Source organism: Aquarana catesbeiana, linkage group LG12 (genome assembly GCF_042186555.1).
Source record: "Aquarana catesbeiana isolate 2022-GZ linkage group LG12, ASM4218655v1, whole genome shotgun sequence".
NCBI lineage: Eukaryota > Metazoa > Chordata > Amphibia > Anura > Ranidae > Aquarana > Aquarana catesbeiana.
In genome coordinates, this window is record NC_133335.1 from 3,670,714 (window position 1) to 3,694,072 (window position 23,359).

General features: G+C 50.8%; 1 protein-coding gene across 1 annotated transcript in view; it reads left to right on the forward strand.

The window, feature by feature from the left end:
• The window catches only part of LOC141114265 (protein kinase C alpha type-like), a 230,229-nt gene that overhangs the window by 106,522 nt on the left and 100,348 nt on the right, over positions 1–23,359 (forward strand). Inside the window, exon 6 of the mRNA XM_073607850.1 lies at positions 21,533–21,689. Coding sequence (XP_073463951.1) covers positions 21,533–21,689 — 157 coding nt within the window. The remainder of the gene's footprint in view (positions 1–21,532; positions 21,690–23,359) is intronic.

Genomic DNA, 23,359 nt, shown 5'->3' on the forward strand with positions numbered 1-23,359 from the left:
TCAGGAGAGGAGAGTTATAGAGGAAGGAGCAGAGTCCTCCAGCAGTGCAGAGTATTTCAGGAGGGGAGAGTTATAGAGGAAGGAGCAGAGTCCTCCAGCAGTGCAGAGTATTTCAGGAGAGGAGAGTTATAGAGGAAGGAGCAGAGTCCTCCAGCAGAGTATTTCAGGAGAGGAGAGTTATAGAGGAAGGAGCAGAGTCCTCCAGCAGAGTATTTCAGGAGAGGAGAGTTATAGAGGAAGGAGAGGAGTCCTCCAGCAGAGCAGAGTAAGGAGAGGAGAGTTATAGAGGAGGGAGCAGAGTCCTCCAGCAGAGCAGAGTATTTCAGGAGAGGAGAGTTATAGAGGAAGGAGCAGAGTCCTCCAGCAGTGCAGAGTATTTCAGGAGAGGAGAGTTATAGAGGAAGGAGAAGAGTCCTCCAGCAGTGCAGAGTATTTCAGGAGAGGAGAGTTATAGAGGAAGGAGCAGAGTCCTCCAGCAGTGCAGAGTATTTCAGGAGAGGAGAGTTATAGAGGAAGGAGCAGAGTCCTCCAGCAGTGCAGAGTATTTCAGGAGAGGAGAGTTATAGAGGAAGGAGCAGAGTCCTCCAGCAGAGTATTTCAGGAGAGGAGAGTTATAGAGGAAGGAGCAGAGTCCTCCAGCAGTGCAGAGTATTTCAGGAGGGGAGAGTTATAGAGGAAGGAGCAGAGTCCTCCAGCAGTGCAGAGTATTTCAGGAGAGGAGAGTTATAGAGGAAGGAGCAGAGTCCTCCAGCAGAGTATTTCAGGAGAGGAGAGTTATAGAGGAAGGAGCAGAGTCCTCCAGCAGAGTATTTCAGGAGAGGAGAGTTATAGAGGAAGGAGCAGAGTCCTCCAGCAGAGTATTTCAGGAGAGGAGAGTTATAGAGGAAGGAGAGGAGTCCTCCAGCAGTGCAGAGTATTTCAGGAGAGGAGAGTTATAGAGGAAGGAGCAGAGTCCTCCAGCAGAGTATTTCAGGAGAGGAGAGTTATAGAGGAAGGAGCAGAGTCCTCCAGCAGAGCAGAGTATTTCAGGAGAGGAGAGTTATAGAGGAAGGAGCAGAGTCCTCCAGCAGTGCAGAGTATTTCAGGAGAGGAGAGTTATAGAGGAAGGAGCAGAGTCCTCCAGCAGAGCAGAGTATTTCAGGAGAGGAGAGTTATAGAGGAAGGAGCAGAGTCCTCCAGCAGTGCAGAGTATTTCAGGAGAGGAGAGTTATAGAGGAAGGAGCAGAGTCCTCCAGCAGAGTATTTCAGGAGAGGAGAGTTATAGGGGAAGGAGCAGAGTCCTCCAGCAGAGTATTTCAGGAGAGGAGAGTTATAGAGGAAGGAGCAGAGTCCTCCAGCAGTGCAGAGTATTTCAGGAGAGGAGAGTTATAGGGGAAGGAGCAGAGTCCTCCAGCAGAGTATTTCAGGAGAGGAGAGTTATATGGGGGGGAGGGGGGGGGTAGAAGTGGTCCTCAGTCTATTTATAGATCCAGTCTGGGATTTTGGGAAATGATCACCAATATATACAGAACGTTTTTCCTCTTTTTTCTCTCATCTTTATCGCCCCCGTGTGGCGGAGTGTTGCAGATCCTCTGGTCCCCGGATGGCGGTCGGTCGGTCGGTCGGCGTGTCTGTCCCTTTAATTAGAGTAAATCTCGGTATCTGGGGTGACATTGCGGTGAATGGGAGGAATGGGATGGAAGCGCACAGGGCGGGGCTCTCCACCTGTAATTGCTGTGTAAATACGACTATCATTTATCATACGGAGTGGAGATTAGGGAGGCTGAGCGATATCGCAGATCGCTATTTACTAAAGGTGGGTCCCGCTGAGCAGTGTGTACTCCGGGGGGGGACGGGGAAAGCCCGGATCACACATCCCGGAACTGGAAGATACAATTATAATGTGCAGCAGCTGGAAGATCCTCTTCATTCTACAAATGAGGCTCCTTTCACATTTGTGCGACTCTAAAGGCGATTTCCATTGCAATTTTGATGGGTGCCGCTTGGATGCGACTTTGGCTGCTGACGGTTGCATTGATAACATTGAGATGCGACTTTTTAGACTTTATTTTAGGCTCCTTTCACATTTCTGCGACTTTGGATCCGACTCATGAGACCGCAAGTCGCAGGACATGTGAAATTCAATGTATTTCTATGAGAGACGTTCTACTGACATTACAGAAGTCGCTGCGACTTCAGAAGAGGTTCCACTACTTGGGTCTGACTTTTGATGCGACTTTGGTCCAGAGAATGTAAAGTCAGACCAAAGTCGTTCCAAAAGTCGCATCAAAGTTGCTCTGTGAAGTCACAATGCAAGTCGCACGACTTTGTCTCCTCACAAGTGTGAAAGGAACTACTAGCATTTATCAAAAGAGTGCAGCAAGCGTTAGTCGCATCGATTTGAACGGCTTCCATTGAAATACATGGGCTGCGACTTGTCAAGCGACTTGGTTGTCACACGCAAGGTTCCTGCACTACGGTGGGGCGACTTCTGATGTGACCCTGGTCCAGAGTCAGATCAAAGTCCATTTACATTAAGGCCTCTCCAATGTTGTGCGATTTCCAGTGTGAATTTGCAGCAGCTGTTGGTGCGACTTTGATCCGACTTTACACATTTCTCTGGACCAAAGCCACATCAAAAGTCGCACCAAATTAGTGCAAAGGATCTTTTCCAAGTCACTGCGGCTTTTCTGGTGGCACCAATTTGAGCGGGCGCCATTGACAAGAATGGACTGCGACTTGTCATGTGACTTTAATGTCCAACGTCACATGACGAGGCGCAATATGTGAATGGAGCCTAAAAAGGTTCCTGTGCTACTTTTTGGGGGATTTCATTGCGACTTGTTAATCGCAATCCACAATGGAATGGAAGGTGGAAATCGCAGCTGTCCTCAGTCCCCTGTGTGATCATCTGGTGTATTCACAGCACAGCAGTAAAGCGGCTCTTCAGTACCCCGGGGGGCCACACAAGTCTATCAATCGATGTGCGGAGTGACATGGATACATTGTCTCTATAATGTAACACATGGAGATCCCTATAATGATGAATCGCAGAGCAGCCAATCAGAGCTCGGTGAGACCTCACTGTCAGCAGAGTCATAGGAGGAGAACGGGCTGCCCGGTGAATGACAAACCCCCCCTCCCCCCCCCAGTGTGACATACAGACCATCCATGGTACCCACCAGGAGATACATTGTATCAGTGAATGAAGATCACAGCCATGTGACAGCACTGCCCCCCTGTGGTGATATCCAGAACTACAATCCAGTAGAGAGTGCATTCAGGGTCACACCTGTGACAGGCAATAAAACCGATCAAATCGTTCAATCTGTTCTCCTTCTCCGCATCCTTCACACGTCATACACGGGAGACGTTGTCATGACGATACGGAAGACAATCAGAGCAATAAAAGCTGAAAAACTGGAGATTTATTTTACTTTTTATTTTCTGTAATCTGGTGACACAGAAATCTCAGAGAAGCTTTATAAATACCGGAAATGTCAGAATCCATCTTTATTATGGGATGTAAACTGCCGGGGGCAACGCCGATCTTCTCCTACATTCTCTACAAACTTCCTTCATCCAACCTGTTGAGTCCTGTAATTCCATGCTGCTTCATGTGCTGCCCCCTGCTGTTCACATCCGCTACTGCAATAAAGAGCATTCTATAGCAATAAGGAGGTACATGGGCTTTATAAAGCTGCTGATTGGCTGCTGAGTGAAACAGATTACTATCTAAACTTTCCTTCGATTAGTACTATGTCTGCAGTCTCTGATCATCTCCTCTATTATGTCTGCAGTCTCTGATCATCTCCTCTATTATGTCTGCAGTCTCTGATCATCTCCTCTATTATGTCTGCAGTCTCTGATCATCCCCTGTACTATGTCTGCAGTCTCTGATCATCTCCTGTATTATGTCTGCAGTCTCTGATCATCTCCTGTACTATGTCTGCAGTCTCTGATCATCTCCTGTACTATGTCTGCAGTCTCTGATCATCTCCTGTACTATGTCTGCAGTCTCTGATCATCTCCTGTACTATGTCCGCAGTCTCTGATCATCTCCTGTACTATGTCTGCAGTCTCTGATCATCTCCTGTACTATGTCTGCAGTCTCTGATCATCTCCTGTATTATGTCTGCAGTCTCTGATCACCTCCTGTATTATGTCCGCAGTCTCTGATCATCTCCTGTATTATGTCTGCAGTCTCTGATCATCTCCTGTACTATGTCTGCAGTCTCTGATCATCTCCTCTATTATGTCTGCAGTCTCTGATCATCCCCTGTACTATGTCTGCAGTCTCTGATCATCTCCTGTACTATGTCTGCAGTCTCTGATCATCTCCTGTACTATGTCCGCAGTCTCTGATCATCTCCTGTACTATGTCTGCAGTCTCTGATCATCTCCTGTACTATGTCTGCAGTCTCTGATCATCTCCTGTATTATGTCTGCAGTCTCTGATCACCTCCTGTATTATGTCTGCAGTCTCTGATCATCTCCTGTACTATGTCTGCAGTCTCTGATCATCTCCTGTACTATGTCTGCAGTCTCTGATCATCTCCTGTACTATGTCCGCAGTCTCTGATCATCTCCTGTACTATGTCTGCAGTCTCTGATCATCTCCTGTACTATGTCTGCAGTCTCTGATCATCTCCTGTACTATGTCTGCAGTCTCTGATCATCTCCTGTATTATGTCTGCAGTCTCTGATCATCTCCTGTACTATGTCTGCAGTCTCTGATCATCTCCTCTATTATGTCTGCAGTCTCTGATCATCCCCTGTACTATGTCTGCAGTCTCTGATCGTCTCCTGTACTATGTCTGCAGTCTCTGATCGTCTCCTGTATTATGTCTGCAGTCTCTGATCGTCTCCTGTACTATGTCTGCAGTCTCTGATCGTCTCCTGTACTATGTCTGCAGTCTCTGACCATCTCCTGTATTATGTCTGCAGTCTCTGATCATCTCCTGTACTATGTCTGCAGTCTCTGATCATCTCCTCTATTATGTCTGCAGTCTCTGATTATCCCCTGTACTATGTCTGCAGTCTCTGATCATCTCCTGTACTATGTCTGCAGTCTCTGATCATCTCCTGTACTATGTCTGCAGTCTCTGATCATCTCCTGTACTATGTCTGCAGTCTCTGACCATCTCCTGTATTATGTCTGCAGTCTCTGATCATCTCCTGTACTATGTCTGCAGTCTCTGATCATCTCCTCTATTATGTCTGCAGTCTCTGATTATCCCCTGTACTATGTCTGCAGTCTCTGATCATCTCCTGTACTATGTCTGCAGTCTCTGATCATCTCCTGTACTATGTCTGCAGTCTCTGATCATCTCCTGTATTATGTCTGCAGTCTCTGACCATCTCCTATACTATGTCTGCAGTCTCTGATCATCTCCTGTACTATGTCTGCAGTCTCTGATCATCTCCTGTACTATGTCTGCAGTCTCTGATCATCTCCTGTACTATGTCTGCAGTCTCTGATCATCTCCTGTACCATGTCTGCAGTCTCTGATCATCTCCTGTATTATGTCTGCAGTCTCTGATCATCTCCTGTATTATGTCTGCAGTCTCTGATCATCTCCTGTATTATGTCTGCAGTCTCTGATCATCTCCTGTACTATGTCTGCAGTCTCTGATCATCTCCTGTACTATGTCTGCAGTCTCTGATCATCTCCTGTACTATGTCTGCAGTCTCTGATCATCTCCTGTACTATGTCTGCAGTCTCTGATCATCTCCTGTACTATGTCTGCAGTCTCTGGTCATCTCCTGTACTATGTCTGCAGTCTCTGATCATCTCCTGTACTATGTCTGCAGTCTCTGATCATCTCCTGTACTATGTCTGCAGTCTCTGATCATCTCCTGTACTATGTCTGCAGTCTCTGATCATCTCCTGTATTATGTCTGCAGTCTCTGATCATCTCCTGTACTATGTCCGCAGTCTCTGATCATCTCCTGTATTATGTCTGCAGTCTCTGATCATCTCCTGTACTATGTCCGCAGTCTCTGATCATCTCCTGTATTATGTCTGCAGTCTCTGATCATCTCCTGTACTATGTCTGCAGTCTCTGATCATCTCCTGTACTATGTCTGCAGTCTCTGATCATCTCCTGTATTATGTCTGCAGTCTCTGATCATCTCCTGTACTATGTCTGCAGTCTCTGATCATCTCCTGTACTATGTCTGCAGTCTCTGATCATCTCCTGTACTATGTCCGCAGTCTCTGATCATCTCCTGTATTATGTCTGCAGTCTCTGATCATCTCCTGTATCATGTCTGCAGTCTCTGACCATCTCCTGTACTATGTCTGCAGTCTCTGATCATCTCCTGTACTATGTCTGCAGTCTCTGATCATCTCCTGTACTATGTCTGCAGTCTCTGATCATCTCCTGTACTATGTCTGCAGTCTCTGATCATCTCCTGTACTGTGTCTGCAGTCTCTGATCATCTCCTGTATTATGTCTGCAGTCTCTGATCATCTCCTGTACCATGTCTGCAGTCTCTGATCGTCTCCTGTACTATGTCTGCAGTCTCTGATCGTCTCCTGTACTATGTCTGCAGTCTCTGATCATCTCCTGTACCATGTCTGCAGTCTCTGATCGTCTCCTGTACTATGTCTGCAGTCTCTGATCGTCTCCTGTATTATGTCTGCAGTCTCTGATCGTCTCCTGTACTATGTCTGCAGTCTCTGATCGTCTCCTGTACTATGTCTGCAGTCTCTGATCATCTCCTGTACTATGTCTGCAGTCTCTGATCATCTCCTGTATTATGTCTGCAGTCTCTGATCATCTCCTGTACTATGTCTGCAGTCTCTGATCATCTCCTGTATTATGTCTGCAGTCTCTGATCATCTCCTGTACTATGTCTGCAGTCTCTGATCATCTCCTGTATCATGTCTGCAGTCTCTGATCATCTCCTGTGCTGTGTCTGCAGTCTCTGATCATCTCCTGTACTATGTCTGCAGTCTCTGATCATCTCCTGTATCATGTCTGCAGTCTCTGATCATCTCCTGTACTATGTCTGCAGTCTCTGATCATCTCCTGTATTATGTCCGCAGTCTCTGATCATCTCCTGTGCTGTGTCTGCAGTCTCTGATCATCTCCTGTATCATGTCTGCAGTCTCTGATCATCTCCTGTACTATGTCTTCAGTCTCTGATCATCTCCTGTACTATGTCCGCAGTCTCTGATCATCTCCTGTACTATGTCCGCAGTCTGTAAATAGAACCAATGAAGAGATGCGGATGTCTCTGTTGCAGCCAATAGCGAGTAACATTCAGCTTCCATCCAAGGCTTCTTGTGTGCAAATGTTATAACTCTCATCCTGGGGGTGACATCAGGGGGATCATTCTAGATTTCTGGTTGCTATGAATTACTCCCCCTGGTTGTGTTGTGCGACAGACTCTCCTTGGTTGGTGAACGCTCGGCTGGACGGGACGCCATGTTTAGTGGTGATGTGTGCGCTGCAAGCTGACCGTCTCCGCTGATCAAAGCATTTCTGATTCCAATAAATAATGTATCAGCTGCTGGAATCAGATAGTGGGGGGATGGGGTCTGCACCCCGGGGGAGGGGGGTCTTCATACACATCCCAGATAAACCGACTCTCATTGACGGAGAATCACTTCCTCCGCCGCGCCGCCTTTTGTTTGCCGGTATCACACGTTTCCATGGTAACCGGCCTGGAAGATTTATTCCTATGGGAATTATTTCCTATTCATGATTTATCAAAATCCTCCCAATTCTCAGTAACTGTTATTCTGTATGTATGGACTCTGCACAGTACTACTTCTCTTGTCCTGTATGTCGGGTGTAATTCTCGGTATCTGTTCTTATTCTGTATGTATGGACTCTGCGCAGTACTACTTCTCTTGTCCTGTATGTCGGGTGTAATTCTCGGTATCTGGTCTTATTCTGTATGTATGGGCTCTGCACAGTACCACTTCTCTTGTCCTGTATGTCGGGTGTAATTCTCAGTATCTGTATTCTGTAGACAGAGATACCTGTACAGGAGTCTATGGATGTCTCTCGGGGGGGTAATGAGCGAGGTGCAGGAAGTTGGACTGAGCGATCTGTGAGCTCTTCAATACTACCTCATTAATGTAGAGTGGCAGGTGGGGCGCCCTCTGTGTTTCGTGCTGTAATTGCGGTGTTTCTGGTTCGGTGTGGAATTAATTGCTGTGAAATGAGATGCAGATTTGGGTGTCGGGTCGGAGGAGCCGCCGTCACGGCTGACTGATGAGATAGAAGTTGTGCTGTGATGGCTGATGATGGATTCTCTGCTCTGAGGACTTGTCTACATCCGGATCAGTGCTCGGTGCCCTATACTTGGTGCAGTGCTCGGTGCCCTATACTTGGTGCAGTGCTCGGTGCCCTATACTTGGTGCAGTGCCCTATACTTGGTGCAGTGCTTGGTGCCCTATGCTTGGTGCCGTGCTCGGTGCCCTATGCTTGGTGCAGTGCTCGGTGCCCTATACTTGGTGCAGTGCCCTATACTTGGTGCAGTGCTCGGTGCCCTATGCTTGGTGCAGTACTTGGTGCCCTATGCTTGGTGCAGTGCTCGGTGCCCTATGCTTGGTGCAGTGCTCGGTGCCCTATACTTGGTGCAGTGCCCTATACTTGGTGCAGTGCTCGGTGCTCTATACTTGGTGCAGTGCTCGGTGCCCTATACTTGGTGCAGTGCTCGGTGCCCTATACTTGGTGTAGTGCCCTATACTTGGTGCAGTGATCGGTGCCCTATACTTGGTGCAGTGCTCGGTGCCCTATACTTGGTGCAGTGCTTGGTGCCCTATACTTGGTGCAGTGCTTGGTGCCCTATACTTGGTGCAGTGCTTGGTGCCCTATACTTGGTGCAGTGCTTGGTGCCCTATACTTGGTGCAGTGCTTGGTGCCCTATACTTGGTGCAGTGCTTGGTGCCCTATACTTGGTGCAGTGCTCGGTGCCCTATACTTGGTGCAGTGCTCGGTGCCCTATACTTGGTGCAGTGCTCGGTGCCCTATACTTGGTGCAGTGCTCGGTGCCCTATACTTGGTGCAGTGCCCTATACTTGGTGCAGTGCTTGGTGCCCTATGCTTGGTGCCGTGCTCGGTGCCCTATGCTTGGTGCAGTGCTCGGTGCCCTATACTTGGTGCAGTGCCCTATACTTGGTGCAGTGCTCGGTGCCCTATGCTTGGTGCAGTGCTCGGTGCCCTATACTTGGTGCAGTGCCCTATACTTGGTGCAGTGCTCGGTGCCCTATACTTGGTGCAGTGCTCGGTGCCCTATACTTGGTGCAGTGCTCGGTGCCCTATACTTGGTGCAGTGCTCGGTGCCCTATACTTGGTGCAGTGCTCGGTGCCCTATACTTGGTGCAGTGCTCGGTGCCCTATACTTGGTGTAGTGCCCTATACTTGGTGCAGTGCTCGGTGCCCTATACTTGGTGCAGTGCTCGGTGCCCTATACTTGGTGCAGTGCTCGGTGCCCTATACTTGGTGCAGTGCTCGGTGCTCTATACTTGGTGCAGTGCCCTATACTTGGTGCAGTGCTTGGTGCCCTATACTTGGTGCAGTGCTCGGTGCCCTATACTTGGTGCAGTGCTCGGTGCCCTATACTTGGTGCAGTGCCCTATACTTGGTGCAGTGCTTGGTGCCCTATGCTTGGTGCAGTGCTTGGTGCCCTATGCTTGGTGCCGTGCTCGGTGCCCTATGCTTGGTGCCGTGCTCGGTGCCCTATGCTTGGTGCCGTGCTCGGTGCCCTATGCTTGGTGCAGTGCTCGGTGCCCTATGCTTGGTGCAGTGCTTGGTGCCCTATACTTGGTGCAGTGCCCTATACTTGGTGCAGTGCTCGGTGCCCTATGCTTGGTGCAGTGCTCGGTGCCCTATGCTTGGTGCAGTGCTCGGTGCCCTATGCTTGGTGCAGTGCCCTATACTTGGTGCAGTGCTAGGTGCCCTATACTTGGTGCAGTGCTCGGTGCCCTATACTTGGTGCAGTGCTTGGTGCCCTATACTTGGTGCAGTGCTCGGTGCCCTATACTTGGTGCAGTGCTCGGTGCCCTATACTTGGTGCAGTGCTCGGTGCCCTATACTTGGTGCAGTGCTCGGTGCCCTATACTTGGTGCAGTGCTCGGTGCTCTATACTTGGTGCAGTGCTCGGTGCTCTATACTTGGTGCAGTGCCCTATACTTGGTGCAGTGCTTGGTGCCCTATGCTTGGTGCAGTGCTCGGTGCCTTATACTTGGTGCAGTGCCCTATACTTGGTGCAGTGCTTGGTGCCCTATGCTTGGTGCCGTGCTCGGTGCCCTATGCTTGGTGCAGTGCTCGGTGCTCTATACTTGGTGCAGTGCCCTATACTTGGTGCAGTGCTTGGTGCCCTATACTTGGTGCAGTGCTTGGTGCCCTATACTTGGTGCAGTGCTTGGTGCCCTATACTTGGTGCAGTGCTCGGTGCCCTATACTTGGTGCAGTGCTTGGTGCCCTATACTTGGTGCAGTGCTTGGTGCCCTATACTTGGTGCAGTGCTTGGTGCCCTATACTTGGTGCAGTGCTCGGTGCCCTATACTTGGTGCAGTGCTCGGTGCCCTATACTTGGTGCAGTGCTTGGTGCCCTATACTTGGTGCAGTGCTTGGTGCCCTATACTTGGTGCAGTGCCCTATACTTGGTGCAGTGCTTGGTGCCCTATGCTTGGTGCCGTGCTCGGTGCCCTATGCTTGGTGCAGTGCTCGGTGCCTTATACTTGGTGCAGTGCCCTATACTTGGTGCAGTGCTCGGTGCCCTATGCTTGGTGCAGTGCTCGGTGCCCTATGCTTAGTGCCCTATACTTGGTGCAGTGCCCTATACTTGGTGCAGTGCTCGGTGCCCTATACTTGGTGCAGTGCTCGGTGCCCTATACTTGGTGCAGTGCTCGGTGCCCTATACTTGGTGCAGTGCTCGGTGCCCTATACTTGGTGCAGTGCTCGGTGCCCTATACTTGGTGTAGTGCCCTATACGTGGTGCAGTGCTCGGTGCCCTATACTTGGTGCAGTGCTCGGTGCCCTATACTTGGTGCAGTGCTCGGTGCCCTATACTTGGTGCAGTGCTCGGTGCTCTATACTTGGTGCAGTGCTCGGTGCTCTATACTTGGTGCAGTGCTCGGTGCTCTGTACTTGGTGCAGTGCCCTATACTTGGTGCAGTGCTCGGTGCCCTATACTTGGTGCAGTGCTCGGTGCCCTATACTTGGTGCAGTGCTCGGTGCCCTATAGTTGGTGTAGTGCTCGGTGCCCTATGCTTGGTGCAGTGCTCGGTGCCCTATTCTTGGTGCAGTGCTCGGTGCCCTATTCTTGGTGCAGTGCTCGGTGCCCTATGCTTGGTGCAGTGCTCGGTGCCCTATGCTTGGTGCAGTGCTCGGTGCCCTATGCTTGGTGCAGTGCTCGGCGCCCTATGCTTGGTGCAGTGCTCGGCGCCCTATGCTTGGTGCAGTGCTCGGCGCCCTATGCTTGGTGCAGTGCTCGGCGCCCTATGCTTGGTGCAGTGCTCGGCGCCCTATGCTTGGTGCAGTGCTCGGCGCCCTATGCTTGGTGCAGTGCTCGGCGCCCTATACTTGGTGCAGTGCTCGGTGCCCTATACTTGGTGCAGTGCTTGGTGCCCTATACTTGGTGAAGTGCTTGGTGCCCTATACTTGGTGCAGTGCTCGGTGCCCTATACTTGGTGCAGTGCTCGGTGCCCTATACTTGGTGCAGTGCTCGGTGCCCTATACTTGGTGCAGTGCTCGGTGCCCTATACTTGGTGCAGTGCTTGGTGCCGTGCTCGGTGCCCTATGCTTGGTGCAGTGCTCGGTGCCCTATACTTGGTGCAGTGCCCTATACTTGGTGCAGTGCTCGGTGCCCTATGCTTGGTGCAGTGCTCGGTGCCCTATGCTTGGTGCAGTGCTCGGTGCCCTATACTTGGTGCAGTGCCCTATACTTGGTGCAGTGCTCGGTGCCCTATACTTGGTGCAGTGCTCGGTGCCCTATACTTGGTGCAGTGCTCGGTGCCCTATACTTGGTGCAGTGCTCGGTGCCCTATACTTGGTGCAGTGCTCGGTGCCCTATACTTGGTGCAGTGCTCGGTGCCCTATACTTGGTGTAGTGCCCTATACTTGGTGCAGTGATCGGTGCCCTATACTTGGTGCAGTGCTCGGTGCCCTATACTTGGTGCAGTGCTCGGTGCCCTATACTTGGTGCAGTGCTCGGTGCCCTATAGTTGGTGCAGTGCTCGGTGCCCTATGCTTGGTGCAGTGCTCGGTGCCCTATGCTTGGTGCAGTGCTCGGTGCCCTATTCTTGGTGCAGTGCTCGGTGCCCTATGCTTGGTGCAGTGCTCGGTGCCCTATGCTTGGTGCAGTGCTCGGCGCCCTATGCTTGGTGCAGTGCTCGGCGCCCTATGCTTGGTGCAGTGCTCGGCGCCCTATGCTTGGTGCAGTGCTCGGCGCCCTATGCTTGGTGCAGTGCTCGGCGCCCTATGCTTGGTGCAGTGCTCGGCGCCCTATGCTTGGTGCAGTGCTCGGCGCCCTATGCTTGGTGCAGTGCCCTATACTTGGTGCAGTGCCCTATACTTGGTGCAGTGCTCGGTGCCCTATGCTTGGTACAGTGCTCGGTGCCCTATACTTGGTGCAGTGCTCGGTGCCCTATACTTGGTGAAATGCTCGGTGCCCTATACTTGGTGCAGTGCTCGGTGCCCTATACTTGGTGCAGTGCTCGGTGCCCTATACTTGGTGCAGTGCTCGGTGCTCTATACTTGGTGCAGTGCTCGGTGCCCTATACTTGGCTATACTTGGTGCAGTGCTCGGTGCCCTATACTTGGTGCAGTGCTCGGTGCCCTATACTTGGTGCAGTGCTCGGTGCCCTATACTTGGTGCAGTGCTCGGTGCCCTATACTTGGTGCAGTGCTCGGTGCCCTATACTTGGTGCAGTGCCCTATACTTGGTGCAGTGCTCTGTGCTCTATACTTGGTGCAGTGCTCGGTGCCCTATACTTGGTGCAGTGCCCTATACTTGGTGCAGTGCTCGGTGCTCTATACTTGGTGCAGTGCTCGGTGCCCTATACTTGGTGTAGTGCCCTATACTTGGTGCAGTGCTCGGCGCCCTATACTTGGTGCAGTGCTCGGCGCCCTATACTTGGTGCAGTGCTCGGCGCCCTATACTTGGTGCAGTGCTCGGCGCCCTATACTTGGTGCAGTGCTCGGCGCCCTATACTTGGTGCAGTGCTCGGCGCCCTATACTTGGTGCAGTGCTCGGCGCCCTATACTTGGTGCAGTGCTCGGCGCCCTATACTTGGTGCAGTGCTCGGCGCTCTATACTTGGTGCGGTGCCCTATACTTGGTGCAGTGCTTGGTGCCCTATACTTGGTGCAGTGCTTGGTGCCCTATACTTGGTGCAGTGCTTGGTGCCCTATACTTGGTGCAGTGCTTGGTGCCCTATACTTGGTGCAGTGCTCGGTGCCCTATACTTGGTGCAGTGCCCTATACTTGGTGCAGTGCTCGGTGCCCTATGCTTGGTGCAGTGCTCGGTGCCCTATGCTTGGTGCAGTGCTCGGTGCCCTATGCTTGGTGCAGTGCTCGGTGCCCTATGCTTGGTGCAGTGCTCGGTGCCCTATGCTTGGTGCAGTGCTCTATACTTGGTGCAGTGCTCTATACTTGGTGCAGTGCTCGGTGCCCTATACTTGGTGCAGTGCTCGGTGCCCTATACTTGGTGCAGTGCTCGGTGCCCTATACTTGGTGCAGTGCCCTATACTTGGTGCAGTGCTCGGTGCCCTATACTTGGTGCAGTGCCCTATGCTTGGTGCAGTGCTCGGTGCCCTATACTTGGTGCAGTGCCCTATACTTGGTGCAGTGCCCTATACTTGGTGCAGTGCTCGGTGCCCTATACTTGGTGCAGTGCTTGGTGCCCTATGCTTGGTGCAGTGCTCGGTGCCCTATGCTTGGTGCAGTGCTCGGTGCCCTATGCTTGGTGCAGTGCTCGGTGCCCTATGCTTGGTGCAGTGCTCGGTGCCCTATACTTGGTGCAGTGCCCTATACTTGGTACAGTGCTCGGTGTCCTATACTTGGTGCAGTGCTCGGTGCCCTGTACTTGGTGCAGTGCCCTATACTTGGTACAGTGCTCGGTGTCCTATACTTGGTGCAGTGCTCGGTGCCCTGTACTTGGTGCAATGCTCGGTGCCCTATGCTTGGTGCAGTGCTCGGTGCCCTATGCTTGGTGCAGTGCTCGGTGCCCTATGCTTGGTGCAGTGCTCGGTGCCCTATGCTTGGTGCAGTCCTCGGTGCCCTATGCTTGGTGCAGTCCTCGGTGCCCTATACTTGGTGCAGTGCTCTATACTTGGTGCAGTGCCCTATACTTGGTGCAGTGCTCGGTGCCCTATACTTGGTGCAGTGCTCGGTGCCCTATACTTGGTGCAGTGCTCGGTGCCCTATACTTGATGCAGTGCTCGGTGCCCTATACTTGGTGCAGTGCCCTATACTTGGTGCAGTGCTCGGTGCCCTATACTTGGTGCAGTGCCCTATGCTTGGTGCAGTGCCCTATACTTGGTGCAGTGCCCTATACTTGGTGCAGTGCTCGGTGCCCTATACTTGGTGCAGTGCCCTATGCTTGGTGCAGTGCTCTGTGCCCTATACTTGGTGCAGTGCTCGGTGCCCTATGCTTGGTGCAGTGCTCGGTGCCCTATGCTTGGTGCAGTGCTCGGTGCCCTATGCTTGGTGCAGTGCTCGGTGCCCTATGCTTGGTGCAGTGCTCGGTGCCCTATACTTGGTGCAGTGCCCTATACTTGGTACAGTGCTCGGTGTCCTATACTTGGTGCAGTGCTCGGTGCCCTGTACTTGGTGCAGTGCCCTATACTTGGTACAGTGCTCGGTGCCCTATGCTTGGTGCAGTGCTCGGTGCCCTATACTTGGTGCAGTGCTCGGTGCCCTATACTTGGTGCAGTGCTCGGTGCCCTATGCTTGGTGCAGTGCTCGGTGCCCTATGCTTGGTGCAGTGCTCGGTGCCCTATGCTTGGTGCAGTGCTCGGTGCCCTATGCTTGGTTCAGTGCTCGGTGCCCTATGCTTGGTGCAGTGCTCGGTGCCCTATACTTGGTGCAGTGCTCTATACTTGGTGCAGTGCCCTATACTTGGTGCAGTGCTCGGTGCCCTATACTTGGTGCAGTGATCGGTGCCCTATACTTGGTGCAGTGCTCGGTGCCCTATACTTGGTGCAGTGCTCGGTGCCCTATACTTGGTGCAGTGCCCTATACTTGGTGCAGTGCTCGGTGCCCTATACTTGGTGCAGTGCCCTATGCTTGGTGCAGTGCCCTATACTTGGTGCAGTGCCCTATACTTGGTGCAGTGCCCTATACTTGGTGCAGTGCTCGGTGCCCTATACTTGGTGCAGTGCCCTATGCTTGGTGCAGTGCTCGGTGCCCTATACTTGGTGCAGTGCTTGGTTCCCTATGCTTGGTGCAGTGCTCGGTGCCCTATGCTTGGTGCAGTGCTCGGTGCCCTATGCTTGGTGCAGTGCTCGGTGCCCTATGCTTGGTGCAGTCCTCGGTGCCCTATACTTGGTGCAGTGCTCTATACTTGGTGCAGTGCCCTATGCTTGGTGCAGTGCTCGGTGCCCTATACTTGGTGCAGTGCTCGGTGCCCTATACTTGGTGCAGTGCTCGGTGCCCTATACTTGGTGCAGTTCCCTATACTTGGTGCAGTGCTCGGTGCCCTATACTTGGTGCAGTGCCCTATGCTTGGTGCAGTGCTCGGTGCCCTATACTTGGTGCAGTGCCCTATACTTGGTGCAGTGCCCTATGCTTGGTGCAGTGCTCGGTGCCCTATACTTGGTGCAGTGCCCTATGCTTGGTGCAGTGCTCTGTGCCCTATACTTGGTGCAGTGCTTGGTGCCCTATGCTTGGTGCAGTGCTCGGTGCCCTATGCTTGGTGCAGTGCTCGGTGCCCTATGCTTGGTGCAGTGCTCGGTGCCCTATGCTTGGTGCAGTGCTCGGTGCCCTATGCTTGGTGCAGTGCTCGGTGCCCTATACTTGGTGCAGTGCTCGGTGTCCTATACTTGGTGCAGTGCTCGGTGCCCTGTACTTGGTGCAGTGCCCTATACTTGGTGCAGTGCTCGGTGCCCTGTACTTGGTGCAGTGCCCTATACTTGGTACAGTGCTCGGTGTCCTATACTTGGTGCAGTGCTCGGTGCCCTGTACTTGGTGCAGTGCTCGGTGCCCTATGCTTGGTGCAGTGCTCGGTGCCCTATGCTTGGTGCAGTGCTCGGTGCCCTATGCTTGGTGCAGTGTTCGGTGCCCTATACTTGGTGCAGTGCTCGGTGCCCTATGCTTGGTGCAGTGCTCGGTGCCCTATGCTTGGTGCAGTGCTCGGTGCCCTATGCTTGGTGCAGTGCTCGGTGCCCTATGCTTGGTGCAGTGCTCGGTGCCCTATGCTTGGTGCAGTGCTCGGTGCCCTATGCTTGGTGCAGTGCTCGATGCCCTATGCTTGGTGCAGTGCTCGATGCCCTATGCTTGGTGCAGTGCTCGGTGCCCTATGCTTGGTGCAGTGCTCGGTGCTCTATGCTTGGTGCAGTGCTCGGTGCCCTATGCTTGGTGCAGTGCTCGGTGCTCTATACTTGGTGCAGTGCTCGGTGCCCTATGCTTGGTGCAGTGCTCGGTGCCCTATGCTTGGTGCAGTGCTCGGTGCCCTATGCTTGGTGCAGTGCTCGGTGCCCTATGCTTGGTGCAGTGCTCGGTGCCCTATGCTTGGTGCAGTGCTCGGTGCTCTATACTTGGTGCAGTGCTCGGTGCCCTATGCTTGGTGCAGTGCTCTATACTTGGTGCAGTGCCCTATACTTGGTGCAGTGCTCGGTGCCCTATACTTGGTGCAGTGCTCGGTGCCCTATACTTGGTGCAGTGCTCGGTGCCCTATACTTGGTGCAGTGCTCGGTGCCCTATGCTTGGTGCAGTGCTCGGTGCCCTATACTTGGTGCAGTGCCCTATACTTGGTGCAGTACTCGGTGCCCTATACTTGGTGCAGTGCCCTATGCTTGGTGCAGTGCTCGGTGCCCTATACTTGGTGCCGTGCCCTATACTTGGTGCAGTGCCCTATACTTGGTGCAGTGCTCGGTGCCCTATACTTGGTGCAGTGCCCTATGCTTGGTGCAGTGCTCTGTGCCCTATACTTGGTGCAGTGCTTGGTGCCCTATGCTTGGTGCAGTGCTCGGTGCCCTATGCTTGGTGCAGTGCTCGGTGCCCTATGCTTGGTGCAGTGCTCGGTGCCCTATACTTGGTGCAGTGCCCTATACTTGGTACAGTGCTCGGTGTCCTATACTTGGTGCAGTGCTCGGTGCCCTGTACTTGGTGCAGTGCCCTATACTTGGTACAGTGCTCGGTGTCCTATACTTGGTGCAGTGCTCGGTGCCCTGTACTTGGTGCAGTGCTCGGTGCCCTATGCTTGGTGCAGTGCTCGGTGCCCTATGCTTGGTGCAGTGCTCGGTGCCCTATGCTTGGTGCAGTGTTCGGTGCCCTATACTTGGTGCAGTGCTCGGTGCCCTATGCTTGGTGCAGTGCTCGGTGCCCTATGCTTGGTGCAGTGCTCGGTGCCCTATGCTTGGTGCAGTGCTCGGTGCCCTATGCTTGGTGCAGTGCTCGGTGCCCTATGCTTGGTGCAGTGCTCGGTGCCCTATGCTTGGTGCAGTGCTCGGTGCTCTATACTTGGTGCAGTGCTCGGTGCCCTATGCTTGGTGCAGTGCTCGGTGCTCTATACTTGGTGCAGTGCTCGGTGCCCTATGCTTGGTGCAGTGCTCGGTGCCCTATGCTTGGTGCAGTGCTCGGTGCCCTATGCTTGGTGCAGTGCTCGGTGCTCCATGCGGTGTTGATTGCTCAGTGCATTCTCTCTCATCCAATCTCCCCACTATAGACAGACTTGTTCAGAAACCTCAGTTATTCTTCTCTGAGGTTTTCAGCCAAAATCCCCAACCTGCCACCCTCACCATAAAGCGGAACTATCAGGACCAGGATCTGAACCTGCGACCTCTGCTGTGTCTGGCTGTATCAATTCTTGCTGATCCACCTGGTATGCTGGACACCTCCCTGGACAATCCTTGGGATAATCATGCCTTGTCAGTTGCCTCTGGTGAACCTTGAACCCTTTGCTCCTCCCATGAACTTCCTGATTGAAGCCATGTCTCCGCAGTTCCTGTTTCATAGATTATTGCGCTCTCTCCAGCCGATATCTTGTTCTTGTCACTCCTGCCACCATTCTGTTTCCACTACCGACCATTGGCTTGTACCTCTGCTTGATCCATACCTGCTATATCTGCTACTGGACTCCGGCTTTCCCACCCCTTGTTGGGGCGATCCTGAGGGCCGTGAGCCGTTGGTAACACAGCAAAACCCATCCCCACCATCAGAAGCTCTAGTGAACACTGGTTAGTGGTTGGGGTACCAGGGTGACCTGCTTGAGGTCCTATCCTGCTTGTTGGCGGGATCCTCTGTACTGCTATAGCTACTGGTCTCCGAGCTAAACATGGCCCCGCCCCCAACTTTTTTGAGACGTGTTGCTGCCATCGATTTCAGAATCGCCTTATTTTTTTTCTTGAAATGGTCCATTTTCTCAGTGCAAACATTTGATATGTTTTTTTGTTCTCTATTGTGAATAAAATCCGGGTTCATGAGATTAGCATTTCATTGCTTCTGTTTTTATTAGAGCTGCACGATTAATCGTCAAGAATCGTTATCCCGATCCTGACGAAGGCTATGTTTCCACTATTGCGTCCCCAAAGTCGCTCGATTTTGCCGCGATTTTTTACCGCGATTTGAAGCAATGCCTGTATCTATGAACCTCAAGTCCCATCAAAGTGGGACCAAAGTAGTGCAGGGACTACTTTGAAGTCGTTGCGACTTGAAGTCGCACAGATATGAACGGTACTCATTGGAAATCATGGGATACAATTTGTCATGCGACTTTTCAGTCCCAAGTCGCATGAAAAGTCGCACTAGTGGAAACATAGCCTAAAGTGTTTCACGATTCTTTCTATGCAAAAATTCTCTCTGCTCTTCTGAAGCCACAGCTGTCAAAAGAAAAGAAGAGAAAAATCGGGCAGTCTGCCAAGAATCAAAACATTCATTATCAGTGGAACTTAAGTATAAATATTGTAACAATTTGTCAATGGAATAGACTTTGTGTGTAAGTGAAAAAAGTTTAACCACTTAAACACTAAATCTTTTCTGACATTTGTTGGTTTCAAGTTAAAATCATTTTTTTTGCTCGAAAATTACTTAGAACCTCCAAACGTTATATATATATTTTTAGTAGACACCCTGGAGAATAAAATGGTGGTTGTTGTAATATTTTATGTCACACTGTATTTGCGCAGCGGTCTTTCAAATGCAATTTTTTTGGAAAAAATTACTTTAATGGATAAAAAAAAAAAAAAACTAACTAGTAAAGTTAGCCCATATTTTTTTTTTTTTTGTATAATGAGATTTTACATCGCGAGACTTGTGAGAGAATCGTGATCTTTTTATTCTAAGCAAAAAAATTGTGATTCTCATTTTGGCCAGAATCGTGCAGCTCTAGTTTTTCTGTAGATTTTACACAGCGCCCCAAACTTTTCTGGAATTGGGGTTGTACTTTAAGGTGAATCTCCAGCCAAAAATAACAGGCTAATCATGAATATCTGATTGAGGTTCACACTGAAGGCGGGTTCAGCTGATCTCACATGAGTTTTAATCCACATTTCAGTGTGAGTTCAGGGGGGGGGGGGGGTGATTTGAAAGACATCTGTGTGGTTTCATGCACAGATGTCTATTGAAATCGCCCCCCGAAGTCGCCAAAAGTGCTGCGGGAACTACTTTTGGAAATCGGTGCTGCTGCCGCAAAGTCCTCGTCGCAACGATTCGCATGGTGCCGTCGCTGGCAATATTCTGCGATTTGACGTGTGTCCAATGGGAATGGGGGCTTAATGATAAAATAACAAAACTAGCACTAGTACTTTTTTCTGCCACTAGATGTCCTCAGTCTGAGGACGGCATTCTTCAACCCATTTCTGTTGGGTTTTCCTGGACCCGCCCCACCCAGTCTTAGACTGGACAGTGAATGAAGAAGCAGCGCAGTGATGAGATCATCTCTCTGCTCTCTCATCAGCTTGTCAGCACATGAATCATGAACTAACTGGCTCCTTGTGCTGCTGCTTTCCTTTCATACTCCAGCCTTGCCATGCAGGTAATGCAAGAGGCTGATAGCAGGTCACATCCAGGTACTGGGCCTCCCTCGTATTTCTGATATAATAATCATTACAATTGTTTCCTTTATATCTGCCAGGAGTTCTGCTTTGAAGCCGCTCTGATTGTTCTCTTGTCTTTGCCGCTGTTATACGTTCTCTTCTGACATCATCATATCGCTGCGACTTTTTGAACTTTAAAGGCTCAACGAAATTAACAAACGATAAACACCCAGAAACACAGAGTAGCAAAAAATGTATTTTTCACCCTCAGTTCACATATCTGCGTGTGGCTGCGGGTGTCGCATTGATCCCCCCCACCCCCAGTGAAAACGCACCGCTCTGCAGAATCGCCATTCATTCTTAATCGCACCCCCCCCCTTATGCATGAAAAGTTGCAGTGTGGGTGCTCCTATGGTCAATAAGACCCTGTGAATTCCCTGCAGGCTGCGTTTTTGAAAAGGCGCATTTTGCGGGAAAACGCCGGCACAGAGTTTAGATAGGCTGCTGCTGTCACAGGGTCTCTCTTCAATTCAAAGTCTGTTCAGAGGCAACATGACCAGAACAAGGAGAAAGGAAAGTGAGGCACTCAGCTGTGTGTATAATCTGAACTTTAGCTTAAACAACAAGCAGCAATGCAGTTAGGATTAGCCTGGTAAGCATATGAAAAGGAGCTTGAGGGTCCAACTGCTGGAAACAGATAAATATTACATTATATATTTACCCAACATTCGATGTTACAAATATTTTTACCATTTGTATTTTCTCATAATGAACTTGATTGTAAAGTCTTGTTTTTTTTAAAGTAAATGTTATACTTACCTCCTCTGTGCAGTAGGTTTGCACAGAGCAGCCCGGATCCTCCTCCTCCTCGGGCGTCCCACTTCGCTGCTCCTGGCCCCTCCTTCCTGCTGAGTGCCCCCACAGCAAGCAGCTTCCTATGGGGGCTCCCGAGCCAAGTCACAGCTCCCTGTGTCCATAGACATGGAGCCTCGGCCTGACCCCGCCCCCTTTCTCTTCTCATTGGCTGATTGACTTGGATTGACAGCAGAGGGAGCCAATGGCGTTGCGCTGCTGTCTCAGCCAATAAGGGGAGTCCTGGGCAGCCGAGACATTCCTACAACATCGCTGGACTTAGCGGGGGCTCAGGTAAGTATTAGGGGGGCTGCTGCACACAGAAGGCTTTTTATCTTCAAGGTATAGATTGCACCTTCTGCCTTTACAATCATTTAAAAAATATATGTTTGCAACATTTAACGCATTGGGCAACATTGAACATTCGATTTATACAATGTAGCTTTTTATTACATTAATATCTGTATATCTGTCACAAATGACAACGAATGAAGATTGGGACCTCCACTAATTCCCACCAACGTTTTATTATTTTGCAGTCCGCGATGCCAGGAACCTCATCCCTATGGACCCCAACGGACTGTCAGACCCCTACGTCAAACTGAAACTAATTCCCGACCCCAAGAATGAAAGCAAACAGAAAACCAAAACCATCCGCTCCACGCTGAACCCGCACTGGAACGAGTCCTTCACTTTGTACGTCACTTCTCATTGGTATCTAAGAATTGGGGTGAGGGGGGGGGGGGGGGTCAGTGGTTGGGAAAGGTGGGTGTGTGCTGGTCCAATTTGGAGAACAATGGTTCAGAGGGAGCCATATCAATGTGTATGATCCTTGGAGACTCGACCAGGGTTCTTCCAGAGGGTATCTAGGGATTGGGAGGGAGGGAATGGGTGGTGGCTGGTGAAGAGGGGTTGGTGCTGGTCCAATTTGGAGAACACTGGGCAGTGGTAGAGTTCAGAGGGAGTCATGTAAATTTGCATGATCCTTGGAGACTTATTAATGACATTGGTCTATTGGGGAGCCAGAGATGATAAGATGTTAAGTATGGTGACAGATGAAGTTACAGTAGATCAATGTTCTCGACCAGGGTTCCTCCAGGGGTTCCTTGAGCAATAAACAATTTCTGCCTCACAAATAAGTTCCCACTGACACCATTGATCTTTTTAGCTATCTGTAAATGATAGCTAAACCACAAGTGTAGGGAGCATTCTTCCCACTGACATCACACTAATGTATCATGAATTGTAGATATAGTCATTTTATGCAGGGGTTCCCTGAGACCCGGACAGTTATTTCAAGGGCTCATCTGTGTTAAAAAGGTTAAGAAAAGCTGCAGAAGAGTCTCCAACACACAAATGTATCTGTCATTGTCTGTGTTTCCTGTAGCTACTTGTCTTTCATTCTTTCTTAAAGCTGGGGCAGTTGATAATGAAGGGCAACCCCAAAACACTCCTAGTTGGTGTATGACGAGAAGCCTAACTAGAGTTAGATGTAAAGATCTTTGGAGTTTGGTAACATTTCTTCTTTTAGGACGACTTGGTTGGTTGGAGACTTGGTCACTTCCTGTAGCTACTTGTCATTCATTCTTTCTTAAAGCTGGGGCAGTTCATAATAAAGGGCACCACCAAAACACTCCTAGTTGGTGTATGATGAGAGAAGCCTAACTAGGGTTAAGTATAAGGATCTTTGGGGTTTGTTAACATTTCTTCTTTTAGGATGGAGACTTGGTGAGTTGTAGACTTGGTGAGTTGTAGACTTGGTGAGTTGTAGACTTGGTGAGTTGTAGACTTGGTGAGTTGTAGACTTGGTGAGTTGTAGACTTGGTGGGTTGTAGACTTGGTGGGTTGTAGACTTGGTGGGTTGTAGACTTGATCACTTGGAGACTTGATCACTTGGAGACTTGATCACTTGGAGACCTGATCACCTTCTGTAGCTACTTGTCATTCATTCTTTCTTAAAGCTGGGGCAGTTGATAATAAAGGGCACCACCAAAACACTCCTAGTTGGTGTATGATGAGAAGCCTAACTAGGGTTAGGTGTAAGGATCTTTGGGGTTTGTTAACATTTCTTCTTTTAGGATGGAGACTTGGTGGGTTGTAGACTTGGTGAGTTGTAGACTTGGTGGGTTGTAGACTTGGTGGGTTGTAGACTTGGTGGGTTGTAGACTTGGTGGGTTGTAGACTTGGTGGGTTGGAGACATGGTGGGTTGGAGACATGGTGGGTTGGAGACATGGTGGGTTGGAGACATGGTGGGTTGGAGACATGGTGGGTTGGAGACATGGTGGGTTGGAGACTTGGTGGGTTGGAGACTTGGTGGGTTGGAGACTTGGTGGGTTGGAGACTTGGTGGGTTGGAGACTTGGTGG